Raw genomic sequence first — 24,747 nt, 5'->3', positions numbered from 1 at the left:
TTGTGCAAGAACTGAGATGAAGGCGTGAAGATATCTGGGTAAGATGAGCATAGCAAAATGACCCCAGCCCCTTTCACCCTAAGATTTGAGATCTCAGTGGATCACTATACTTGTAACATTCTCCTCTGGGGACTGCATGTAGGACAGGGCTATGTGAAAAGATGCCAGGCCACTGACTTTTGGATTGCCACAGAGCTTGTGTTTGCTCCAGTGAACGACATCAATGAGGAGCTCCTCAGTGTCTGCAGTTTATGTCATCTCATATTACTTGTTATGCCTTCCACAACCCAGTAGCCTTCCTCCCTCTTCCCAAGCCACAAACACCTAAGTTTAGGGCCTACCTTCTCTGGATGTCTGGGACCTGCTTTGTGGGCCGCTCCTTCAAGGATGGAACCACTCTTGGTAGCTGCGGGTTTGATGACCCCTACATTAACACGAGTGTAGGGAAAAGGGGGTGGCTGCTGATCACCCACACTCTCTCCTTGAGCATGAAAGAGCCGGTCTCGGAGCTGTTCAATCAGCAGCTGAAACGAACTATACTTTAGAAAAAGCACTTTGAGAGCCCCAGACAGAAAATGCTGGGGAGGCATTTAAAGTAGACCCTGACCTAAAGCACTGTGAATCAAACTGCAAAACTAACCATGTCCCCAACAGCCACCAGGAAAAAAATCTCAACAAATGGTCAGTGACAATCTGGGATATCACCTGCCATACTATCAGGCAGATGAAGTCTCCCGGATCCTTCCCCTAGTCTTTATAGTATTCCCTCCCCAACCCCTACCCACAGTTAGGCACTAGATGGATTTATTTCAAAGTGCCAGGTGACCTCCTCATTCCCTTCCTCTACAAGCTAGTTTCAAGAAGAGAGGCAGCTTCCCTGGCAAGCTGCTTCCCAATGTTGTTCTCCAGCAACCATTTTACAGTTCTATAACTCCTTCCTTTTCCTTGAATCAAAGGCACTACAAAGAAAATGCAAATGAAGACAAAACCCATATCCTGGAATAGCTTCCCCCCTCACCCTCTATTCTCAAGTTAGCACAACTAAGGTGAAACTTTAAGTCCTGATGCATGACAAAACCCCAGCTCTCTTTCCTACAGTCTCCCCCCCCCCCCCCCCATACTACTCTTTCCCAAAACAGCTTGCTGCTCACTCACCTCTTTAGAGCTGCTGGGTAAGTAATTCATTGCAGCTGCCAAGCATCCTTGTGATGCCAGGAGATTGGCATACTGGGTGATTCGTTCTGCCAAGACAGGGCCTGGTGCTGGCCCTGCCATGCCTCGGAGCATCTCAATGGACCTGCTCAGCACCATCACCTTCTCTATAAGATCCTGAATACAGGGGGAAGGAAGAAATAAGACTACTCAGAATCTGACTAGTTTTACTGGTCCATCTTATGCTGAGACAATACCAGATAGCTCTCCCCACTTTCAGTTGACATCAGGGCCAATGTGGACAGAAGTTACTCCCCTCTGCACCAAATACTGTCACTAATGACCATTTCCTCAGATGCACTTGGAGAAAAAGAGGAACCAGGAAGCAAATCCTGACATTGCTACTTTAACAGTAAGGGAAACAAAAGAAAATCAGAAGCCACAAGATTGTTCCAATCAACTGTGATCATTTTACTAGGAAGCTACTATTGTTACAGGCAATCAACTTGGAAGAGGAAGGCTTAAAACCATACCAAGAGAAATTCAGTAGAAAAAAACTACTACTGCTGGCAAAAGGACCAGAAGGGTTTTAGTTACTCAAAACTCCTTGAACTCCTAGGAATGAAAGCAGTGTTTACAGCCGGAGAATGATACATGCTGATATCTGGCAACCGGGAGGAGGCCAGTTTCAGAAATAACCAGGAGTGCTGAAGATGCCTTTTTGTTGCTTTTACTCAGTAGCGGGATTACAAAACCAGGAACTCTGTAGCAGAGGGCATTATCTGCAGGTATCCAAGTGGAAGACTTGTCTAGCTCATTCTAGCAAGTGACAGACACAACAGGGCTTAGTCACTTAGCCAGGACTGGTTGAAGTGTAACAGATTACTGAGATTAACTCAGTTGGTCAGAGCATGGTGCTGGTAATACCAAGGTTAAGGGTTCAATCCCCACATGGGCCATTCACTTAGGAGTTGGACTTGATCCTTGTGGGTCCCTTCCAACTGGGATTATTCTGTGAAATAATCAATAGGAATGAAGAGAGGTAGGTAACAACATTGACTTAGAAGTCCTGATTTATCTGCAAGGTGTGACTTCCCATATGTGATCATTCTGCTTGCAGTGGGAATATCATGATCCAGACTTCATTTTATTTTGCTAAGGCTGTTCTGAAGGTACAGCCAGATAACTGCAGCATTAAGTTATACATGAGAAACACAGCAACAAATGTATCCCAGGCTACTACCAGTAAAAAAAAGGGCATAGCTCAAACTTCCCTGAACAAAAGGAAGCTCAGAGATGGCATCAGTATGTACGAGAGGCGAGTAGGCTGTAACTCCTGTCCATGGCTGGATTTACGTGCAGTGTAAACACACACAAACCCTGACTGATTCAGAGTGCAAGCCTCCTTTCAAAGCAGGCTCATAACCCAGGCTAGAAGGAGATACATGGGTGAGTACAAACAGGCCTCCACTGTCTGCTGGGAGCCAGATACCCTGATGGGAAAATACAAACAGTTCAGGGCTACAGGCCTAAAGAAGAGTCAAACCAACATCATAGCACCTGTACCTGTAGGGCAAGTGGTGATGAAGTCTCATGGTTTTTTACCCAGCATTCCACCAGCCTCTCCACATTGCCTGATGAGATATAGCAGAGGCAGGCATCATTGGACAGGGCTGCATCTCCCTCTGACTCCAGGCGGGCACCCAGCATGTCTAGAGAGAAGAGATGCAGCCAACATTTAACACACTCCCCTTTGGAAGAGCTCATTAACCCCAATGCTTTGAATCTGCACCTAATTAGAATCATAGAACCATTTAGATCAGGAAGGAACATTAAGTCTAACTATAAACCTAGCACTGCCAAGTCCCACTAAACCAAGATTTTAAGTGCCACATATACTTGTTTTATAAATAACTCCAGGGATGGTGACTCCACCAGTTCCCTGGGCAGCCTGTCCCAATGCTTGACAACCCGTCGAGTCTAGGTGGTTTTCCTAATGCCCAATTTAAATTTCCCCTGGTGCAGCTTGGTTTCTTCTTCTCCTATCACTTGCTATTTTGGAGAAGTACAACCTCCTTTTGGGTAGTTGTAGAGAGTAGTAAGGTCACTTCAATCCTCCTTTTCTCCATGCTAAACAACCCCAGTTCTCTCAGCTGCTCCTCATAAGACTTGGGATCTAGACCCTTCACCAGCTCCATTGCATAACTGTTGGATAACAGAGAAATGGGAAGGAAACCCAAAGACAACCTGGTTTAAAAAAAACCCCAAACTTTTGTACATCTGCCAATTTTTATGTCTGCCCAAACACATAAAAGAAAGAAAGAAAAGATTAATTCAGTGAAAAAATCCAACACTTTTTTTTAATTTCCAAAAGAGGTGTGGGAATTTCCAGGCAATAGTAGGGTGCTGAAATCTGTTCTAGGTGGAATGAAGTCCCACTGGACCTTTTATTGTAGATGAAATACCCTTCTTTATGGGATAAAAATCACCCTCTTCATGTCTCAGCCAAGTGATAGCAGCTATCCTGGGTTTTTTTCCATGCTACTTCTAGAGGTCACAGGAAATACCCACATACACAACTTTACACCATGATTCTCAGCTACAGTGTGCACCTATCATTCTCCTAACTCAACACACCACACTTATTTAAGTTCCAGATAGCTGTAATGAGTAAGAAGTGTTGCCTTTTCTTAACTCTATCCACTTCTTTCTGTAAGCACTCCAGAGTTACCCTCTGCAAGGGAAATTGTATCAAAACATAGTAGACTGCATACCACAGAGCTGAGTGTAGTCTTCGTGCTTTGAGTATGTTAACAAGATGGCCAGTGCCTCCTTCCAGCTCTGTAGATCACAAGTGCAAACAATATCTTGCCACTTCTGCTGCACAATGGAGGAAAGCAGCTGTAAGGGAAGCAGAAGGCCTGTTACTCACTGAAGAAAAAGATAAGCTGACAGTCTAAGCAACAGCTCACTTTCAAACACGCTTTCCACCATGCAGAGACTACTACGCTCACTGTACATTAAGGTCCAACAATCTCAGCCTCCCTACCTTAACAGTAATTGGAACCTGATGCCTCTAAGAAAAGTAAAAAAGCTCAACAAAGCACTTTAAAGAATATGGAAACAGCCACACTAGACAAGATTAAAGATCTAACACGTATCTTGTTTCAGAGCAGCTGGTATCAATGACTGGAAGCACAGTGTTAAGATATCCCAACCTCTGTTACACTTCCCCATTTGTAAATTAATAAGCTAGGAACTTCCTAGTTGAGCTGTTAAGGGGCAGTATGCACCACAGGTTAGAAGCATGAGAAGCTGAGACAGAAACCATTACCATAAAAAAAGGAATAGAGAACACACTACGTAAAATTGTCATAAAGCTACCAAGATATTAGAGTAAATGCGATAGGAGATGAACAGATTCTGCTGACATTCTACTTCCTTCATTGAAGAGAAAGCATTTCCACATATATTCAGAGAAACATTTGGCAAGTCAGTGCACACCTTCCCCTGCTCAGTGTGTACACAAAACCATCACTCACCATGGAGAGATTTGTTTTCCGCTTGGCAAAGTAGCGCTTCTGGGTTTCCTTCAGGAGGTTATCCCCACCAGCTATGGCTAAGATGATGGCATCAGCAAAGCGCTCTGCTCGCATGCACAGCTCCACTGCACCCTCAAAATTCCCCAACAAAAGGGCTTGGCTGATGAGTCCATCTGTATCTACAGAGGTAAGAAGCAGAGTCAACCCAAAAAGTCATCACTCAGATGCATTGATGATGTTGCTTGTTTTAAAGAGCAGGCAGTAAAAAGCAGTAACAGCTAAAAGTCACCTAAAAGAAAATTTGGAAACTCAAAAAACCGCACTGAATTGACTCTAGGTCTTCCATCATCTAGAAGAATCTTCTAAATTTTTAATGGGTCTCTGATCTGGAAGAAGTATTTCTATGTTCAATGTGATACGCTGCATAACACTTGAAAGAGTCATATGTTTTAAAAGTATCCATCTACTGGAGTGAACTAGATTCTTCCTGGTCTCTCTGAATTTTCTGGTTTTCCTTCCTCTCCCCTTTTCTTAAGAAGGCAGAAACACTCTTTATGTAACATACCTTCTGTGACAGGAATCTCCAATGTGCTCATATTCTGTGGGATGAGGTTATCAAAAAAGGTTGAAGAGGAAGAAACAGCAGCTACATCATCGCTGGAATTCATCAAAAGCTGTGCAAAAAGTGCAAGAGCTTATTTAATTCACTGCACACACATAATCTACCCAAAACAGTTTAGCGGACTACAGGGTGGGATGGGGCTGCTCTCCATTTGGTTGTGCATGTTCATATAAATCTAATTTCAATTTGGAAACTCCTGTCACTGTGCAATTAATCTGCACAGTTTCACAAGGGAAGCAACAAGAGCAGTGCTGCAATTGGCAAAGCTTAGGAGATTGATGGTGCAAGACATGCAATGCCAACAGCACTGCTGGGCAGCATTCATCAACTCAAGTGTCAGCCCTTGAGCAAGCTGAACTATTTTGGATGGAACAGAGACAAGAACAACAAGTAAAATCTGTAAATAACAGGTTGGATCACAGCCATGTGTGGTTCTTTACTGAAATGCAGGACACAATTGCTACTCCTAGAATATCTCAGCCAGTGTTTGAGGCTTGTGAAGGTGATTACTAATCAGAGGATATAAGTTTTAGATACCTCAGAGGAGAAAAGTTTACAGAGAACCAGGCCCTGGAAGGCACCTGAAGATGGACATCCCAAAATTATGTGAAAATACATTTCAGAGGATAGAGGTGAAAAAGAAAGAAATACCACAGCAGAAGCTTCACAGAGGAAATCCAGAACAGTAGCCTCAAGTTAAGCTGGGGTGAGGCTAATTCTACCACTGAAGAAATCAACACAGGTGAAGTAAACCTTCTTGCAGAAATAATAGCCAGGAGTCCTTCATTGTTCAGTGGTTAGTTTTAAAGCCAGAAGGGAAAGTTATTATCATTTAGTGTGACCCTGTGAGGGTTTGATAGGCCTGTGTACTGCCATCTGCAATGCCAGCATTGAGCCCAACAAGCTGGGGTTGGAATTAGGCCTTCCAGTTCATTCTGCCCTCCTCTGCTCTCCCAAGCTGGCAAGATGTACAGGACATACCTGATCTGGTGCAGCATTTGTATCACCTGCCTCAGGAAGGGGCTGTTTATCTGGGATCCCATTACTCAAACATGAGGCAATCTAGAAAAGTAACAGACACACATAGAGTAAAGCAAAGTAAGCACCTGGACAGCAAAATTACTAAGAGACTGGCAAGCCCCAGACACAATTCCCCCAACTCTTTCACCTGTTTGAAAACTTCCACCTCATCCTGGCTGGCTGCCTATCAGTGACTATTTATCCTTTCCAGAGCATTATCCATCAGTAGTATGCCAGACTGTCTCCACCTGTCACCTTCTTCCTGGTTGAAGACCCCTGAGACGCAGAGAGCTGAATGCTAAAAAGCTCTCACCACGGCACTGTTGTTGAACACTCCCCAGTGCACCAACAACTGAAACCAAGATAACTGGGCTCAAGATCCCTTTGGCTACACCCTTACAAGTGCTGCATTTGCTTTTTAGTGGGGTATACTTCATGTGACTCCCAGCTGAAATTTCACACACTTTGGTCATTTGTGTGCTGTGAGATCACTTGCTCAGTTCCAGGAGGACCCCACAACCCTCCTGCAGCAGCTTTAGTCCTGTAAAGGTTTCCATCTATTGGAAATACCCCTTACCTTTTTTTGCAGATCCTCTTTAGTGTAGCCCAGCAGCTTGAGAAGTTTAGTCCTGGACTCCTGCTCCAAATTCACCTGAGTCCCAATGGATATTAAAAAGACAAAAAGTATGTAATATCATAGACATCTACACACTGATAATAGTTAGCTGCTTCTGGCAGCAGCAAAGTTCAGAGCTCAGTTTATAGATAAAGAATTGAACTATGAAAAGTCCACCTAATAACTATTGCGTAAAAATGTATGGAATTTAAGTTATAATCATGATAAAAGGGTAAAACTCAAGTTTGCCACAGGTACAACTGAGGTACAACTGTGTATCAAGATCACAACTGTATACATACCTAGTGTACTTGGTCATTAATTTTCTGGATAATCTAGGAATTGCCAAGCTAATCTCTTCACAGAGAAAACTGACTGATTTGAATCTGGATGAAACCGGGACAAGGTGGTTGCCTGAACTGCTAGCTGGCTCAATTGCTAGCTAATTCACAAGAATTAGTTAACTGTTACAGAAGCTCCCTGGCTGAGGATTTCAGACACTCCCAAAAATTCCCACAGGCTGCACACAGCCTAATTGACAGGCACTATTTATATGCTTTAATGCATGATTTACATTCTGCAATGAGAATCTGTCTGTCTCAGTCAAGTCCCACGCTGCTTCTTCTACACAAATGATCAAACTGTACATGTGCATGATACTTGTAAACAGTCCATTTCAGAAACTGCTCCTGCAGAAACAGGAACAGTGCTGCAGGATACTTTTGTACAGAAGCCTAGTTTGTAGTTTAAGACAATCAATTGTAATATATCCTTTATGTGCTGGAGTGGTTTCTCAGGACCACACACCAGATGGGTTATAAAAAGTGACTCAAAATGACAGTTTGATGTGTCTCATTTAACGCAACCGAAGACATTTTTGCAATGGAGACCACTTTCACCACCTAGATTAATAGCTGGCCATCCTGTTCAATATTCCCCACACAAATATAATACTGTGGCAAACATCTCAATATTTTGCCCTCCACACAGTCTGCTACAAGTGTCTGTAAGCCACTGCCAAGACTAAGCCCTGCCTCTCAGAAGGACGACCTCTTCTTATTACCAAACTCTCATGCTACCAAATTGTCCATGAAGGCTAGTCAGTCCTCATGCCACCATAGCTCTTCTCCTTTGTTCTGGGGTATCTCATTGTCCATTTGGACTTCACCTTGAAAAATAATAATGTACAGCTCCACAGGTTGCAGGCAGATATAGCTTGGCAATATGTTGAGTTGAAAAGATCCTGTTTCAGGAAGCCCAAACAAGTCCACTGAAAAGACCATTCCTAATGAAAACCAAGACAACCTCCAAGACCTCAACTTTCTTTAGGAAAAAAAATAAGTATATTCATTCAATTCCATTTTATATTTTAAAGAACAGGAATATAAAGGGCTAGAGAGGACCATATTCCACCCCAGGACCATAGAAGAACTGACCTCTGTATTTCACCACAGCCATCCTACCTTCAAGAAGTTCCAGAGGTTCTCATCAAATGGCAGCTTGGCTGTCTGGATCTTGCCCTGGCAGTAATCAAGGAGGTTCCCTGACTGCAAGGCCATCTGCAGTTCTTTGGATCGGAGTAGGAATTCAGTTTCAGTAGTGACTTGACTGATGAATACCTGGTGTGGATAAGTCTGCTGCATTTGCTGTCCAGGAGCTTTGGTTAGACCAAAGGTGATCAGTTTTCCTCCAAACTGAGAATGACAGAGGGTGATACAGTAAGTATTCTTATAAACAAAGGTAAAAGCTACTCAGTGCTTCATTTAGCAAGACAGACCCAAGCTCCAGCAGTGATCACAAGGAATCCAAGAGTTTAGTGTGCATGGATGGTATGAGCACTGAGGGAGCTCTCATTACTAGCCCTTCAGCTGAACTGAACACTGATAAACTTGACACTTGTGCATATCCGATCAGGCCTAGCCAATTGCAAGTGCCAGAGAGGCACAGAGGAAAAAGTACCCTTGAACAGAACTGTTAGTTCTTTTGTTACATGGAGAGGCAGACTGGCATGATAAAACCTATCAGGTGAAGAGCAGGCACTAGACAGACAAAGAACAAATCAAGCAACAGGCTAAAAGAACAATTCAGCCATCCAATTTAGGAGCAAAGATGCAAGGAAAACTAAATGCCTGGAGAGGAAAGAGAGAGAGGAGAATGGGAATGCATGCCAGCCTGCAAGGACACCTTTACAAGTTTTTCTTAGATTATATTGACTTCTACTTGTAATCTCCCATTCTCTGCTACAGGACTCTTTCTTGTTGAAAATATATCTGAATATTGAGAGTAAACAAAATTCACTTCACGGGACACTACAATGCAAACAGGTATTATGACAACTAGCAACAGGTTTCTCCAGTCAAAGCAAAGGATTGTGTCACAAGACATCATCTACTGCATTTTCAGCTAAGGATGCTTCATTCACTTACTGCAAATGAAACCCCCACAGGCCTGCGAATCCACTTGGGTGGTTTTTTTAATGGTGGAATCAAGGTGGTCTGAGTTACTTGCTCTGGCACCTGCAGAGGAGGAAGGCTCTGTCCTGTACCAAAGGGATCCAGGTTGTTGAAGGAGGAAGAGATCTAGAATCAGAAGGAAATAGGAAGAAAATATAATTCAATTCCTCTCTGTATGGAGTAACCATGAAAAATGAGGCAAGTACAGCACCTCTTTCTGGAATACCACTGAATCCCTATACAAGAGAAATGGCATTTCAAAACAATTCCAGCAATCGTTTCTCAAGGAAGTTTCACCCTAAGAGATTTTCAAGTAGTTTTTCCTTAGCAAGATGCAATTTCCTAAAAAAGCACTGCTAGGCCTAGCACACAGCTCAAACAGAGGAGTTGCAAAATTACTTGTTTTATGCAAGACAATGACAACATATGGTCAAAAGTTGTCCAACTTATTTCTTGTTTTTCCCACAGAGGAATTCTGACTCCCTTTTTGTTGCTGGAGTCTTTCAATTGGGTTAGTTTCAAGGACTGTCTCTATTTATTGGCTTCGATGAGACTGATAAAATAAAACTTTCTTGTCTAGACAAGAGAGTGACAAAAGTGGCCCCTGAGCCAGATTTCTTACATTTAGGGAGTAAGTGAACACACATACAATGCTGTTCACAAGCACTTTTCATTTTTAACATTGTTCACATAGATTTGTTGTTTGCTAAAGATAATCCTGTTCAAGTTTGACTGGACCGTAGGGAACAGCTTTATAATTCAGCTAACCAGCATACCCAAAAGGAAGCAACCTCAGACTGATCAAGCTAAGATTGCCAAATCTTAGAATCACAAGCAATATTTTGTCTTTCTTCAGAGGAAACCAATTCCAAAGAAAGAACGGTTCTTGAGAAACAGCTTATATCCAACAGATCAAACACCCTAAACCTTAAAGAAATAAATACACATAACCAGGTCTGCAATAGAGCTTCTGTCCTGAGACTATTGAATTCATAAGAGAAAGACCTCTTGGTCACGAACTCCCTGTCACCATAACTGTCATTATCTCCTGCTTGTGCTCTTACTTGATATTCAATTTATTCAGGAATTATTCAACACTACTGTTTCCCAATTTTGAACAGTGGAAGTGTGATGCATACACATGAAGAATGCAGAGAGAGAAAATTCTCTATGGGTTAAATAAATCCTTAATCTCCCGCAGCTGTTGCTTGATAAAGTATTTTCTGTCTCTTGCAAATCCTATGAAACTGAACTCAGTCAGCTGTAAATGACTATATAAATAACACTTAAGCCAGTTCATATGTATTCTCTTAAAACCTGTATTGTAAGGCATTTGTTGGCTGGGACAGAGGCAGGGAATTAAAAGACTAGACACCAGATTAAAACTAAAATTTTAGACAGTAGTGACATTTAATCTGTTCAGAATTTGCTCATCTATTCATTAGCTAAGTAACGGGTTTCAGTATGAAAAATATTAACATGCTCAAAGTCAAAAGACTCGAGGAAAATTGCTAATAGTGGTTTATAAGCCACTTCATAAAATTACCTTCTAAACTAATGAAGAATAACATATCCTATTAATTAGTACCAATGTATTTAATATGAACCTAATAACAAGAAAAGATTGTGTACTGCTTTATTTTTAGGCTAATAGTAATAACAATAAAATGTATCTTAACATCACAATTGCGCTCACTCTTGGTTTTCTTTACACACCTTGTCAGAGGCAATGTGGTCTCTCTTTGGGATTTGGTGGGATTATTAAACCCCCACACAGGCAGCTTCTGGTTCCCACACCATACAGCCATAGGTCCAGGGGCATGGGACAGACTGCATCACTTGAAAGTGACCCCGTTACATACGTGTGCTTCCAGCACTCTGAGCAGTCACGAGAGAAACTGCCAGTCTGTCAAGATCTAACGCAGTCACAGGACTTTACCTTGTCAGCCTGTGTCTTCTGCTGAGCTTCTAAGTTCCCACCCATAACAGAATAAATGTTGATCCAGCCATCAAAAGTGGCAGCAGAGAAGACTGAAGGATTCCTAGGACACCACTGGACATCAAAGCACCACTGACTCCGAATGGGCAACTCATACACCACCTATCACAGAAAGAGAGAAGATGGAAGCACAACACAAATAGCCTCCTACTTTCCCCAAATTACTTGCCCACAGCCAGCCTGTCACTTTATTTACATGTCATCATTGCATACAAATCTCTTATTTTTGCTTCTTGAAGGGTACATTTGCAACCAAATTATACCACCTTGAATCCAAATAGCTGAAAGTCACAGAAAACTCACATTAAACTGGATTCTGACTGTAGAACAAAATCTAAAAGTGAGAAGTCACTTTTGCTCTGCTTCCTGAGTACTACTGTATCAGACTATTACAGCATTGTCACATCTGCTGTTAACCAAGGGGGAGACACCAGAAAACAACACAATAGAAACAGAAGTCAAGAACCAAGAATGTGTCATGAGCAAGAACACAAACAGAAAGAATAGCATGGAGTAACAAATGTGACAAGGAAAATAAAGAGCCTAAAGAAAAAAAATAGAACAGGAAGAGAGGAATGTAATAACTGCACATGAACTATGAAGGGCATTGCAGCCAACAAGTTTATGGTTCAGCATTCAAAAAGACAAAGTTCAATTCACAAACTTCCTGCCTGATGTTGGGCAACTCACTAACACAGCCTTGACTTTAAACCTCCCATTTGTAAAATGAACATATTTCCTTTATGATTTACAGAAACAAAGCACAGACAATCACAGCTTCATCTTCTGTGAGAACATGATCTGTGTTTTCTGTTTGAGATATAAGCAAATTAATAATTTGCTTATATTAAAATCTAGATTGCCAAACAGAAAAACTAACAAACAAATCCCAAGAAACCAAACATCCCCCAAACCCAAAGAAACCAATACTTCCCTCAAACTTACAAGATCAGCCATTCTGTATAACTGTATTAATTCTTAATACTGCAAAACTTCCCAACTTTTTCACTTGAAAATTTGCTGTTCATTGGTACCAAGTCAAAAAGAGCCCCCTAACAGTAGTTTATACACAGAAGTCTAATTTGAACTTGGACTCTGCATATCTACAGCAGCATGCATGCCAGCCACAGTAATTTTTTTTAAGTTTTCACTAAAAGACAGTGAAAATATTTTTGTAAAAATTAGACATCAGGAACATTTCAGAGTCTGAATCTCTTCTAACCACTAGAGATCTAGACGAAGCGAGCATCAAATCCCATGAAACTACAAAAGCAGCATTGCATGCATTTTAGGAAAATAGATTCGTTGTTTTCCTTGTCTCCAAGGCAAAAGTGGCCAGTGAGTGGTACTGTCCCATAAAATTAATCTAGCCTGGGGCTCTAATCTGGACTTTGCTCAGCATTGTTACAGGACTTTCCCCATGCTATCATCAAGATCAATGTCCAAAGTTCAGTTTTATCCAGGATCTCCACATTGAATGAATGGGTGTGCATAAAAAAAATTTAAACAGGCCCACCTTAATTTAGGTGATACCTAAATATACCAAGTATGGTAATTCTGAGATACATGACTAGATAAGCACATACATGTGAAACCATTTTTCTATAAATAAAGTTTGCATGCATTGTTTAACTACACTGTTCCCTTCTCAGTGACCCTCTCTAACATATGCTCCTTGGCCTCCTTCAAATTTCCTCCCAAATAAACTTACTACTCTCGGAGAGGGAAAAAGAAACACATGGAAAGAGAGAACACTAAAGTGCTAGCATAGCAAGAGTAATCATAAATAGTTGAAACTAAATTTTAAGTTAAAGTTTTCTTCCCACTCTGATCTCTGGACAAAGATGTATCTATTTCAGTCTGGGTATGGACCACACTCATTCACTTCAGAAAGAGTGCATAAGACATGCTTGAGGGAATTACATTGGCACTCCACAAGGATAAAGGGAAGAACACACACACAGCAAAGCACACAGTATAAAGCAGACCATGTGTACTGATAGCTGTGGTTACACACCTCTCCCATACTTGGGTTCCAGCACAAGATTCGGTTGTCTTTGGCACTACTCAACAGCAGTTCAGGGTCAGCCTGGCACCAAGAAACAGAGAGAACTCCCCTAAAATAGATCAGAAAGAAATCAGTCATATTTCCTGTACAGTTTGTTCTGCCATCTAGTCACTAAGAAGGCACCATGCACCAGCACCTTGGCTCAGAAATGCAAGTTCTCATCTCTACCTTGAACCAGATTCATATGGGAAAGAAAGCAGGCCCAGGAGAAAATCATAGTTCCCCTAAGTCCAAGTCTCCCAGCAGTCTGCCTTGAAAACATGCAACACAACATGCAAGTCCTCACCTGGTGTGCCCTTCCAGCTGGCTAAGAGGAGAGGTAGCAAAGCGTAAGTCCCATATTTGGATCACTGGCAAACGGTCATCCTCAGAGGAAAGGACTAGCTGGGTTGCAACTTCTGGATGCCAGGCCATTCCTGAGCAATGCATCTAGGGACAAAAATAGCACAGGCAAAAAATTCAGGGATGCAAGCTGGCAACAGCACAAATGGGCCAAAGCCATGTCATTCTGTACTGAACTCGCCTAGAATGCTTGACATAAACCAAGTCTAGTAATGTCTTGCTCCAAGCAGCAAGCATTTCTACCATCTCTTCACAGCAAAAAAAACCCCACTAACCACACAGAAGTCAAAGTTGACCTAGGAAGAAAGTTGGGAGGCTTCTCATAAATGAGTTGTGAAACAGAAACTGAATGCAAGAGTGCATGAATTTTAAGAACAGTAAGGGGCCTTGTTTCCCCATTTCATTCAGGAAAGAAGAAAAAGAGGTGCTGTGATGCTACATCTCCAAGAGAACTAGTTCCAACAGCTCCTAGAATAAAACCACTTGTCCCAAGAGTCTGTGCCCCTGCTTTGTAGTCCCATGTGGCATGTTGTAAGCTAGTTAGAAATGCAGCCTTTTCTCCACTCACTCTGTTGCTGTGGTCACTGACTTTGATGATGGGCTCATTCTTCCTGAGGTCCCAGACCACAGCCTTGCCGCTGGGGTGAGCGGAGGACAGGATATGCTGCACCTGCCGATTCCAGGACACCACACTGATGTCTTCATGTGGCTGCCAAGACAGGAAAGGCCACACATCCATTATTCCCAAGCTGAGGGAACACTCACAGGAGTCTGTCACTAGTTTAACTGAAGGATTAGGGACTTGATGATACATAGATTCCTCTCTTCAACTGCAGATCAACTAACTGGAAATACCAGCAGCACTAACCAGAAAGACTAGGGAAAGTCCTTTACTCAGAGTACAGTGGACAGTAAAATTCTATAGGGGAATGTCACCTGGAAAAGTACCTCTGCTTTTGAGGAACAGGCACTGGATTCGACATTGGCCAAATGTGTTGTAAATCACTCCAGAGAGAACTGCAGCAAAGCACACATATGTTTCTACCCCATCTTCTCAGATGAACTTAAATGGAAAGATGACCTTGTGCAACATTTCAGGAGTGCAGTGAGATGGAAAACAATGAAGTATTCATGACTAATTGCTGTTATTGTATCTACTGCAATGCAGGAGATAGGCAAGGAAACAAACAGGAGACTTACTGGAGGAAAAACCTGGACTGCTTTTACTGAAGTTTACTATGATTTTTCTACTTTCAGGAGCTGATTGCCCTGAATAATATAATAAGCATGAGAAGATCAGAAACTTCTTCCTCTTCAAACTCAGGAAAAATTATCTGGGAGCAATAGCCAAGATGCATTTAATGGCTCACTGGCTCTGCTAGGGATATGACTTTCATGAGATATGAAAAGCCTCAGTTGAAGCCTGAAATAAATTCATTCCTCAGAGAAGGTCCAATAAACCTTCTTAATCCATCACACATGCCCCAGCTGGATCACAAGATAAACTGGTCAGTTACTTGATTCAAATCCACAAAGAGCTTACCCATCCATGCAAAGTGCATCCTTCCAGAGCTTGCCAGTCTACCTCCCCTCCCTTTACACCACTTCTTCTACCCCCAAGAATGAAACCAATCAGTCTCTTCTGATTCATCCCTCTCCTGACAGACTTCAAAGTCATTCCCCTTTCACAGACTGACTGACTAGGCTAGGATGTCTCCACACACATCTTTTTGTCTTGCCTACTGAGATACAAAACTGCACGAGTATAGCCCAGAGGAAAACTCATTTACCTGTGATTTAGTCCCCGGAGTCATAGGCACGCTGAAATTATTCAAGTCCCAGATGAAAATTTCAGAATCATTGGCTCCAGAAGCCAAGAGATTATTCTGTAGAAAAAAAAAAAGGAAATGCTCAGTTGAGATTCCTGCTCAAAGATTTCTTAAAAATAAATGGAAGCAAAAACCCCAAAATCTTCTATAGTGAGATGAGAGCTGTATTTCACAGCCACTGGCATGCATAAAGATACTAACTGGACTATAAACCAAGCCCATCTCTGGCCTCTGTGCCATCCACTGAGGCACAGTACAGACACATTTAAAATTTGTCTGTTTTGTGCAGATGGCAGCTGTTAATCACGATGCAATTCTGCCACAGGCCTTGAAGCCACCGTCTCTGGCCAGCTGAGCCTCTGCCCGGCATCAAGGACATTTCTTCTGAGGAGATTCAAGTTTCTCACAACTGATTGCAGACATTTTTCCATTTGCCTTTGTGCTACCACAAGAAATATGTTCTGTTCACTCCTCATTTATGTTGCAGTCCTTTCAAATGTGATCAGAGCCCCACTGAATTAAACACCAACTGAACAAATAAAAAAAAATAAAAGTTTTAATTTTGAAAGGACAATGGTTTGACATGTAACAATATTACAAGACATGTTTTTATAGAGGTAAGTGATTTGAACAAGGTCACAGGAGAATTCAGAGGCAAAGCTGTGAAAAGAACCCAAATATGAGTCTCAAACCAGCCTTGTGCGACAACTACTGTGCCTCTTAAGTTAAAACTTGTCCCTTCACTTCATGAATCTATACACGAAGGAACGCATTTTCTAACATGGAGATTAACTTTCCTTTGGTATCTTTACGTTACACACCTGGAAAGGGTTGAAGTCAAGGGCTCGAACAGGCCCTGAGTGCTTCTCTGCCTGCGCAATGACGGGGTCGCCCTTGGAAGCCAGGACGCGGTGCACGCTGTACATGGTCAGCACTCCGTTATCCCCCCCACCAATGAGCACTCCAGAGGACTCTGCAGACCCATTGCCAAAGTTCCCCCAGATCAGCTTATGAAACCTAACAAAAGAAGAAAATAAAGCTGGCATAGGCCATGATGTTTGGTGGAAATCAAGACACTCTCTTCATTACCAAAACTCACATCTCTGTTTCAACCTATGAAACATATCCATCAGTCTGCACTTTAAACAATCATCTCCTTTTTAAGAGGGCTGTGGCTCTTGCATGCAAAAAAAGAAATAAGCTTCCTTCCAATGACTTTTCAAGGGAATTCAAAAAGGCAGAGCCTGTCTCTATTTTTTTGATGGTTTTGCTGTTTGTTTAAAACTTTTAGGACCTCACATGGGATTTGGTGAGTGCAATCCTCTAGCCTACACTTTATTGAAAATTAGTTGAGAGATCTACGTGCCTTCATTTCCAGAGCTGTTATCTGAAAAATATGTTTACACCCTTTAAAATCTGCTGGTTAGAAATCCAGGCTGTGTTTCACTGGGGGCAGACATCACCTACACTGATAAGCCTAAGAAATCATCTTGCTTTAAAGAGCTGGAAAGTAAGTTTCACTCTCTCAATAGTCTCTTCAGGGCAAATTGTTAGCCCCAGCAAATTCACACTATACATAATGTCTCTACTGACTGACTACCATACAAGTAATTTCAGATTTCTCTAATAGTCCACCTGCTTTACTTTTACACCCAATATGGTCTCTATCAAAAAAAATGTTGCGTTTTTGAAGAGAGGTCAATTGATTCAAAAGATCACTTTATATGCTGTAAACATTCTCCTGCTCTCCTTTCTTGCACCAGAAAACCCTTTTCATTTTCATTGATTGATACATCAGTATGAACCTCTAGTACCTGTTTGAGGCAGGAAGTGCTCCTTTCTGCTTCATATCCAGGGAGGGATCCCTGAAGTCAGCCTCAAATATTTCCAAGGTGGCATTTGTACTGAAGGATGCATCCAGTTGTTGGGCAGATGTTCCTAGTGGACATTTTTATCAAAAGCACAAGACACAAAAAGAGTAAGGCACTGAAAATCTATTCTTCATAGTCAACACAGCCTTGGTGTTGTAACAGTTCAAAAGAGGACATGTCTGAACACCTCAGAAAAAAGAATCAACAATTATGACAGACTTTGAAAGAAATTAAAAGTTCTTCAGGAACTTGGTCACCAAAGTTACTGTTACACAGATAACTTTCTTTCTTGGGTTAGGTGCAACTCATGCACCCTCCTCCAAGCAGCTATGGCTTTTGATATTAAGTTCTTCTCTAAATTACAAAGGCACTGACATAATGAAATCCAGCTACAGTTATGATCCCAAGTATTTCTGCATACTGCTCCTCAATCCAGACCTTGTAAAGCTACTCTACAGACTAATTTCTTCAACTGTAACCTACTAAACATGCCTCAACAACCCACAGACGGCTAGCAATCACAAACTGGTAGCTTCCTTTTTTCTCCTTATTCTTATGGAATAAAAGCTACAGGTTGATTTAACATTGCCTAGTGGGACACTGCCAGACAAACTGTCCCCCAGTTACCACAGGGATGCTTACAGCATGGAAAGTGCCCAAAGGAATATTAAAAAGCAGTACAATTTATGAAACCACACAGCTTCTGATCTAAAGCAAACTGAAGCCAAGACCTTTGGTTCAACCAAAACCCTGGCCTTGTTCTCTGAAAACTTCCCCAGTGCAAATCCTTCCCAGAGGCTGCAGCTCTTCACAGGGGATCCAGTGTGGGTCCCCTCTATGGGGTGGTCTTTCAGAACAGATTGCTCCAACCTCAGTCCCCCTCAGGGTCACAAGTCCTGCCAGCAAACCTGTTCCAGCATGGGCTGCTCTTTCCATGGGGCCACAGGCCCTACCAAGACTCTGCTCCAGCGTGGGCTTTCCACAGGGCCACAGCACCCTTTGGCATTCATCTGCTCCAGCATGGTGGATTGTAGCTGGGTATCTGTTCCCACCACAGATCTCCATGGGCTGTAGGGGTGAGAGCCTGCCTCACTAAGGTCTTCACCAGGGGCTGCAGGGGAATCTCTGCTCTGGCACCTGAAACACCTCAGCCCATCCTTCTGCATGAACCTCGGTGACTGCAGCATTGTTTCTCTCCCATATTCTCACTCCTCTCTTGTGCTTCAGTTACACATGGCATTTTTTCTCCCTCTTGTTAACAATGTTACCCCAGAGGCACTCCCACTGCCAGGCTCGCCCTGGGACAGGGGTGGGTCTGTCTGGAAGGCGGCTGGCACCAGTACCAGCAGGCACAGCAGGAGCTCCTGGCAGCTTCTCACAGGAGCCACCCCAGCTACCAAAGCCTTACCATGCAAACCCAACAAAATCACCAGAGCTGTCGGCTCCACGGACAAACTTGCCTGCTGCTAACTCAGTGAACACACTCACTTTCTGCTTCAGGAAATAAAACTGCTATAAGAATAGTGATTAATTAAGAAAATCAACAAAAAAAAATTAAGGTTTTGCAAAAGTACTGAAAATGGAATGTTAACCAAAACAGGCAACTTTACAGATAAGAGGTTTATAGTATTTGATTGTCAAGCTACATGATTATGACTGAAGACAGACAAGTACAAGTGATCTTAAATGAACGTAACTTGAACTAACTTTTTTTCCCCCACAGGCATGGGACATGCAGAATGTAATGCAGAACATCAAGCAGTGTTGGAGTCTTAATAAGAAATCAAAAAAATCACGTATTCAACCTTTGAAAAATCACTCACGTTTAAAATGTCAAAGTTGGGCACAGAAGTAATTCTCTACCAGTTACTTTAAAAAAGCATAAAAGCTGTCATGTTTTTGGCATATTGGTGCACGTTTTCCAGGGACCATAAAGGTGGAAAGTGTTGAAAGCTAAAACCTGTACAACTCTACATAAAATTTTTCTATGATTCATACTTTAAAATTCACAGACTGTGAAGAACTTTACCTGTTGCTAGGTAAATAGGGTGGTTGTTTGCCGGACTCCATGCCTGCACAGCTGTTCGCTCAAGTTCTTTTAGCTTCATTTTCTAGACTCTGAAAGAAATTTCACACAGAGTTTAGAACAGAGAGACATAGTTGATGTGAAAATATTCACATCAGAAACATGATGAGAACACCCTGCTCTCAAAAGAGTGAAGTTAATTGCTACTTCCTGAGGCAGTGAATACTGGAATAAATCAGGATATTTAAGAATTCATTAAACCTGACCCAACCCCCATCAAAATCCCACTGTCTGACCCCAGATTTTCTTTCATATATAGCTCTCTTATTGATATGTCCCAATTACAGGAGAGTTTCAGAAAAAAAGAAGGGGGTCTAAACTAACATACTCAAGTCTTCACTGCAGGCTGGCTTAAATCAGCTGCAGAAATTAATTTAAACAAATGTATTTTGATCTAGCACTAGTCGCTTTCTCCAAACAAGCTAATGTCAGTATATACATAAGCAAAAAGGGAGCAGAAGGAATCTCAGGGCAGGCTAAATTCCAAGCAGAAAAGTGATGTGGCAACAGAAAACAAAGTGCAATGCTATCGTGCGCCAATTCAGTTAATGTACTTTGCTCTTGCTCCTCCAAAAAGCAAAAGGAAAATAAAATTGACTTTCTCTTTGAGCCAGCAAATGGCAGAAGGCGAGAAGAAGTAATCCACAAGTAACTACTGGTTTCAATCTCAGCACTGACAACAACTCTTTATTTACTCAGGACAGATTGAGTGACACCTGTAAAACGGGAACCAAATTTCCCCATGTCTCTGGAGAGAGATTTGTTGGGCAACAATGTAGCAGGTTAACTGAAAATCAAACATCAACAGCAGGCAGGTAGGAGGCTGCAAAACTGAATACAAAGACAATTGAATATAATACAAATAATTATTGTTCTGAGCAGGATCCCATTCTTACTAAGGAGAAAGCACCCAGCACTCCATTCCTGACCACAAACAGGCCTTCTAAGCATCATAAATGATGTGTGCACATTCACAGGCTAGTGGGGTCACTCTCATGAGCACTGCCTAAACTTTTCAAGCTTGGCTGCACTGCAGTCTTTTAACTTCAGCTAAACAGAACTGTATGCTTAGATGATATCATGCTGAATAAAGTAAAACTGTCAGCAGACAGCACAGAAAAACCCTCTGCATCTTGTCAGTTTGCTGTCATTAACCTCTCCTGGTTACTTGACACGGTTTGTGTAAACCACAACCTGCATCACATGGCCCTCTGTTCAGACGCAGGGCTTATGAGAAACTGTGGCCTCCTGGGGCCCACACAAGGGGGAAGTTTGGTCAGCATTACCTCTTGGGCTTGGACCTCCCAGCTAATAATTCTACACCTCTTTTTAGGGTTTCTTCTGCCTCAGGAGTCAGAAGTTAAGGACATCCTCTCTCTCTCTCTCTCTCTCTCTCTCCCATGCACTATTAGGATATGCTGATTGACTAGAATCTATTTAATGCTTTTTAGCATTAGTCTGCAGCAGTATCTCCCAAAACTCACACTGCCAACTGCTATTTGCACATTAAGCTTATCCCAACTTAGCTGAGGCCCAACGGAATCTGAACAGAACTCTTGTACAATTAAAAAAAGTGCAACTGTTTCTTCATGCCCCCTATGAATAGAGGTGGAAAGGTCATCTCCTCATTACCATAACAAATCTCTAAAGCTTACTTTCCAATCTTCCAGTACACACTTTGTGGGGTATTTGTTAGGGGTCTACCGCACTCTCTCTGTGGTGCATCTCTCAAGATGTTCCAGTACCTACTCATGCCTCCCACACTACTGCAGAAACCCTGTCCAGGTCTTCTCCCTTCACTGGCACAGGCGAGTGAAAATAGCCACAGAACTTGGGTGAATCTTCTAGCAACAGTCTATTGCACAAGGCTCTAGCTGACACCACCACTATGGGGGACAGGACAGCTGGTGTGCTCCTTAGAAGTCCCTTTCTTGCCTCTTCCTCCTCCAGTTACAATCTATCAGTTGTAGGAGCTGGCTGTACACTCAGCCCTCACTGCTTCTTGGCTTTTGAGAAGGCAACTTCCCTGTGAACATTAACAGACAATGGCCAAAAGACCTCCTCCCTACAGGAAATTAACTGGTAAGGAATCAGTGAAGAATACAACTATCACAAACTTAGTTGGGTAAATGGTACAAGCTCCCCCCCTCCTTAACTCTGTGCTGGACCAACTGCACGGCTGAAATAATTTACATTTAATGTGCAAATAAAGATAAGCTGCAAAAATTGGGCAGAACAGTTTTGATCAATTGTTTGGCTTTTCTTGTCAATAAAGCGTTTTACATAATAAAGTCAATTACTGCATCATTAGTGTTCTCTTTTCACAAACTTAAGTCAGGACAGAATGTGAAGGTAAATGTCTTGGTCATGGTAACCCACCCAAATGGAGGAAAGCAAACAACACTCCATTTAGAGTGGCTCAATGTCAATAGAACAACTGCAGAAGTGCTGGATCAGAGGTATGGAAGAGGTTCACTGTGTCCCTGGCCCTAAAGGCAAACCAGCAGGGGTTCCAACAGACTTGAGAAGGCCCCCAGAGGATGCATAAGAAGCTAAAAGATCACAGGATCACACTGTCTCTTAGGAACATCTGAGCAGTTCAGCTCCACTGCAGCTGAGGTTCTGCAGAGATACAGCAGCACTCCTTCCTTAAGTCAGTGAGCTCTGAGTTTGAAAGGGGGAAGAAAAAAGCCTGATTTGAGTCTTACTTTTAGAGAAGTGATTCTTCTATACACTATGCATATCTGTACCCAGGAGAGGACTCATAACCCTTAAAGAAGGAAAAACCCCAAACTCTTCTGGCTGCCTGAGAAAAATTTGCAGGTGTTGAACCCTTCCACAGTAGAATTTTTAGGGAGAGGTTGCCACCTGCTGTCATCTCTCAAAATTGCATCTAAGATTTACAAGAAAGCTCATGCTTTTCTCAGGACTTCTAATTAATTAATCATGACAATTCCTCATCCTTCCTCTACAGACATCCATCTGATTACAGATCTAATATATTAATGAATCTCAGCCCCAAAGGGAGTGGACAGAAGCAGCAATTCCCCACAGCTTTCCTCAGACATGGCTTCCTGCACAGACCTTAAAGGGTAACAAAGCAAAACCTGACAGGTCAAAGCAAACCTCACCACTGAGAAATAGAGAGCATGCAGCTAAACAGTGAACATTCCCAAATTACTTTAGACCATGCAACCAGTGCTGTCAGAGGCAAAAAATTCTCACCTTTGCTAACCTGAAATACTTATGGGTTTACAGTACACTATAATAAGACCAAGGCTGTTACTGTATGAACTAATTGACTCTCAAAGCTGTCATTATAATTATCCCTGATAGCACCCTAGTGAGCTGTTCTCTCTCCTGCACCACCCAAATACTGTCAATCAGAAATCCCCTCCCACTGACTTTCCCAGTCCTCCTCCTGCCACTGGACACCCAACCGTTCCCCTCTGTTCCTACTGATATTGGACTTCCAGCACTGCACACAAAGGACCTGATAGGTTGATCTCCCCACACTTAGCTAAAAAGTGAAACTTGGGCAGAATGAGATTTGTCCAAGGTCACTCGGATGACAAGTAAACACCCTAAGACCTGAAAAATATCCCCCAGCCATGACACAATGGTTAAGACACAAACTGTCCCTAGAGTTTCCACATCCCAGCATTGATTTAAAATCTCTGTACTGCCCCTTCGCTTTGCACTGTCCCGACATGACACACTCCTTCCACAGCTCCCCACAGCCAGGCTGTTCTCGTATGTGCTTATTATAAACCCCGATTACAGAAGGCAGAGACGCACTGAGCTAATCTCAGCTAATCACTGCTGTGTGCAAGGTGGGGTTGTTGCAGGGCAGGGCTCAGCACATTCCTCCATGACAGCTCCAATATAAAGAAACTTCTTCTGCTCTGCGCAGTTTCAGAAGCTGTTGCCCATTGCATGGCGCTGCACACACGTCCCAAGTGTGCTTGTCTGCACAACAGCATTACCCCGTGGGATGGTGAAAAAGAACAGGGGTCTAGGAGGAAAGCATTGACCTCGGACACCGGGTGTCAGACACAGACTCCGGGCTACGCCAGAGGCCTCTCCGCGGCCCAGGTCACACAGCTGAGATCCCCGGCCGCTCGTCGCCCGCCGCCAGCCGGCCGGCGGAGGAGAGACGGGAGAGAGGAGCCGAGGCTCCCGGGGCAAGGACGGGGCCCCGGAACCTGGGAGCGGAGTCTCGACAGAGATGGGAGGGCAGCACAGCAGCCCTGGGCTGGGGGGACAGGGGCGCAGCGGGGCAGGGCCAGCCCCGGCTCGGCGTCCGAGGGGCGCGGCCTGGCCTGGCCGGGTCGGGTCGGGGGCGGGCGGCCCTTACCGGCTGGCTGCCCTTACCGGCTGGCTGCCGTGCCTCCCGCGCCGCTCGCTCCCGCAGCCCGGCGCTCCGACGGTGGCCGCGGGGAGCCCAGAGCGCCACCCGCCCCGCCCCCGCCCCGCTGCGCCTGCGCGGAGCTGGCCCCGGAACATGGCCCGGCCCGGAGCCCCGCAGCAGCGGCCGCGGCCGGGTCCGACGCTCCCGCGCCCCTTCCCCCTCGGTAGGATACCTGAACCGGCTCCGTCCGTCGGTACCGGATGGTGCAGCCGGAGGGCAAGGACACCACTGCTGGAGCCGGGCTCTGCTGCGGCTGCCATACCCCTCTCAGAACTTTGCCTTAGCTATACATGTAACGTATCCTGAGGGTGTGCAGAAAGGAAAGGAATGTATTTTTCTGAAAGTATTTTAATTGCCAGGAAACAATATGCAGAAGGACCCAGGTCTTCTTCCCATACATCTCTCCTGCTTTAAGAAAAAAATTGCCTACATTACAAACTCAATTTTTTGGGATTTCTGAGCCCTATCTGCCCAACCCATTATGCCGTCCCCATGCATGAAAACCATAACGAAGCTACTGTTTAGAACAAACTGGGAAGTCCCCAAAGCAGGCAGCAGCAAACAGCACTGGAACGCTGCACAATGAGCTGGATGGGCCCAGCCCTGCCTCATTGCAAGTGCTACACTGTCACACACACCAAAGCTCCCATTAGTGCTCTGATCACCTGCATTTTACTTGAGACTTACAGCTCTCATAACATTTTATACAGTGCTGCTTGTAAGTGCTGTGGAATGG

General features: G+C 43.4%; 1 protein-coding gene across 3 annotated transcripts in view; it reads right to left on the bottom strand.

The window, feature by feature from the left end:
- The window catches only part of SEC31B (SEC31 homolog B, COPII coat complex component), a 34,963-nt gene extending 10,905 nt beyond the window's left edge, over positions 1-24,058 (bottom strand). For all 3 annotated transcript variants that reach the window (XM_030951506.1, XM_030951507.1, XM_030951508.1), the window contains exons 1-19: positions 23,975-24,058; positions 19,544-19,632; positions 17,458-17,581; positions 16,465-16,660; positions 15,605-15,700; positions 14,383-14,523; positions 13,759-13,901; positions 13,422-13,521; positions 11,345-11,506; positions 9,379-9,531; positions 8,416-8,646; positions 6,914-6,988; positions 6,298-6,378; positions 5,260-5,368; positions 4,695-4,873; positions 3,927-4,053; positions 2,719-2,864; positions 1,156-1,329; positions 342-524 (exon numbers count right to left, since the gene is read on the bottom strand). In XM_030951506.1, the coding sequence (XP_030807366.1) occupies positions 342-524; positions 1,156-1,329; positions 2,719-2,864; positions 3,927-4,053; positions 4,695-4,873; positions 5,260-5,368; positions 6,298-6,378; positions 6,914-6,988; positions 8,416-8,646; positions 9,379-9,531; positions 11,345-11,506; positions 13,422-13,521; positions 13,759-13,901; positions 14,383-14,523; positions 15,605-15,700; positions 16,465-16,660; positions 17,458-17,581; positions 19,544-19,622 (2,499 nt within the window). In that variant the 5' untranslated portion in view covers positions 19,623-19,632; positions 23,975-24,058. The remainder of the gene's footprint in view (positions 1-341; positions 525-1,155; positions 1,330-2,718; positions 2,865-3,926; positions 4,054-4,694; positions 4,874-5,259; positions 5,369-6,297; positions 6,379-6,913; positions 6,989-8,415; positions 8,647-9,378; positions 9,532-11,344; positions 11,507-13,421; positions 13,522-13,758; positions 13,902-14,382; positions 14,524-15,604; positions 15,701-16,464; positions 16,661-17,457; positions 17,582-19,543; positions 19,633-23,974) is intronic.
- Positions 24,059-24,747: the final 689 nt, after the last annotated feature.

Source organism: Camarhynchus parvulus, chromosome 6, assembly GCF_901933205.1.
Source record: "Camarhynchus parvulus chromosome 6, STF_HiC, whole genome shotgun sequence".
NCBI classification, from domain to species: Eukaryota; Metazoa; Chordata; class Aves; order Passeriformes; family Thraupidae; genus Camarhynchus; species Camarhynchus parvulus.
This window is presented reverse-complemented; position numbering and strand designations above follow the sequence as displayed.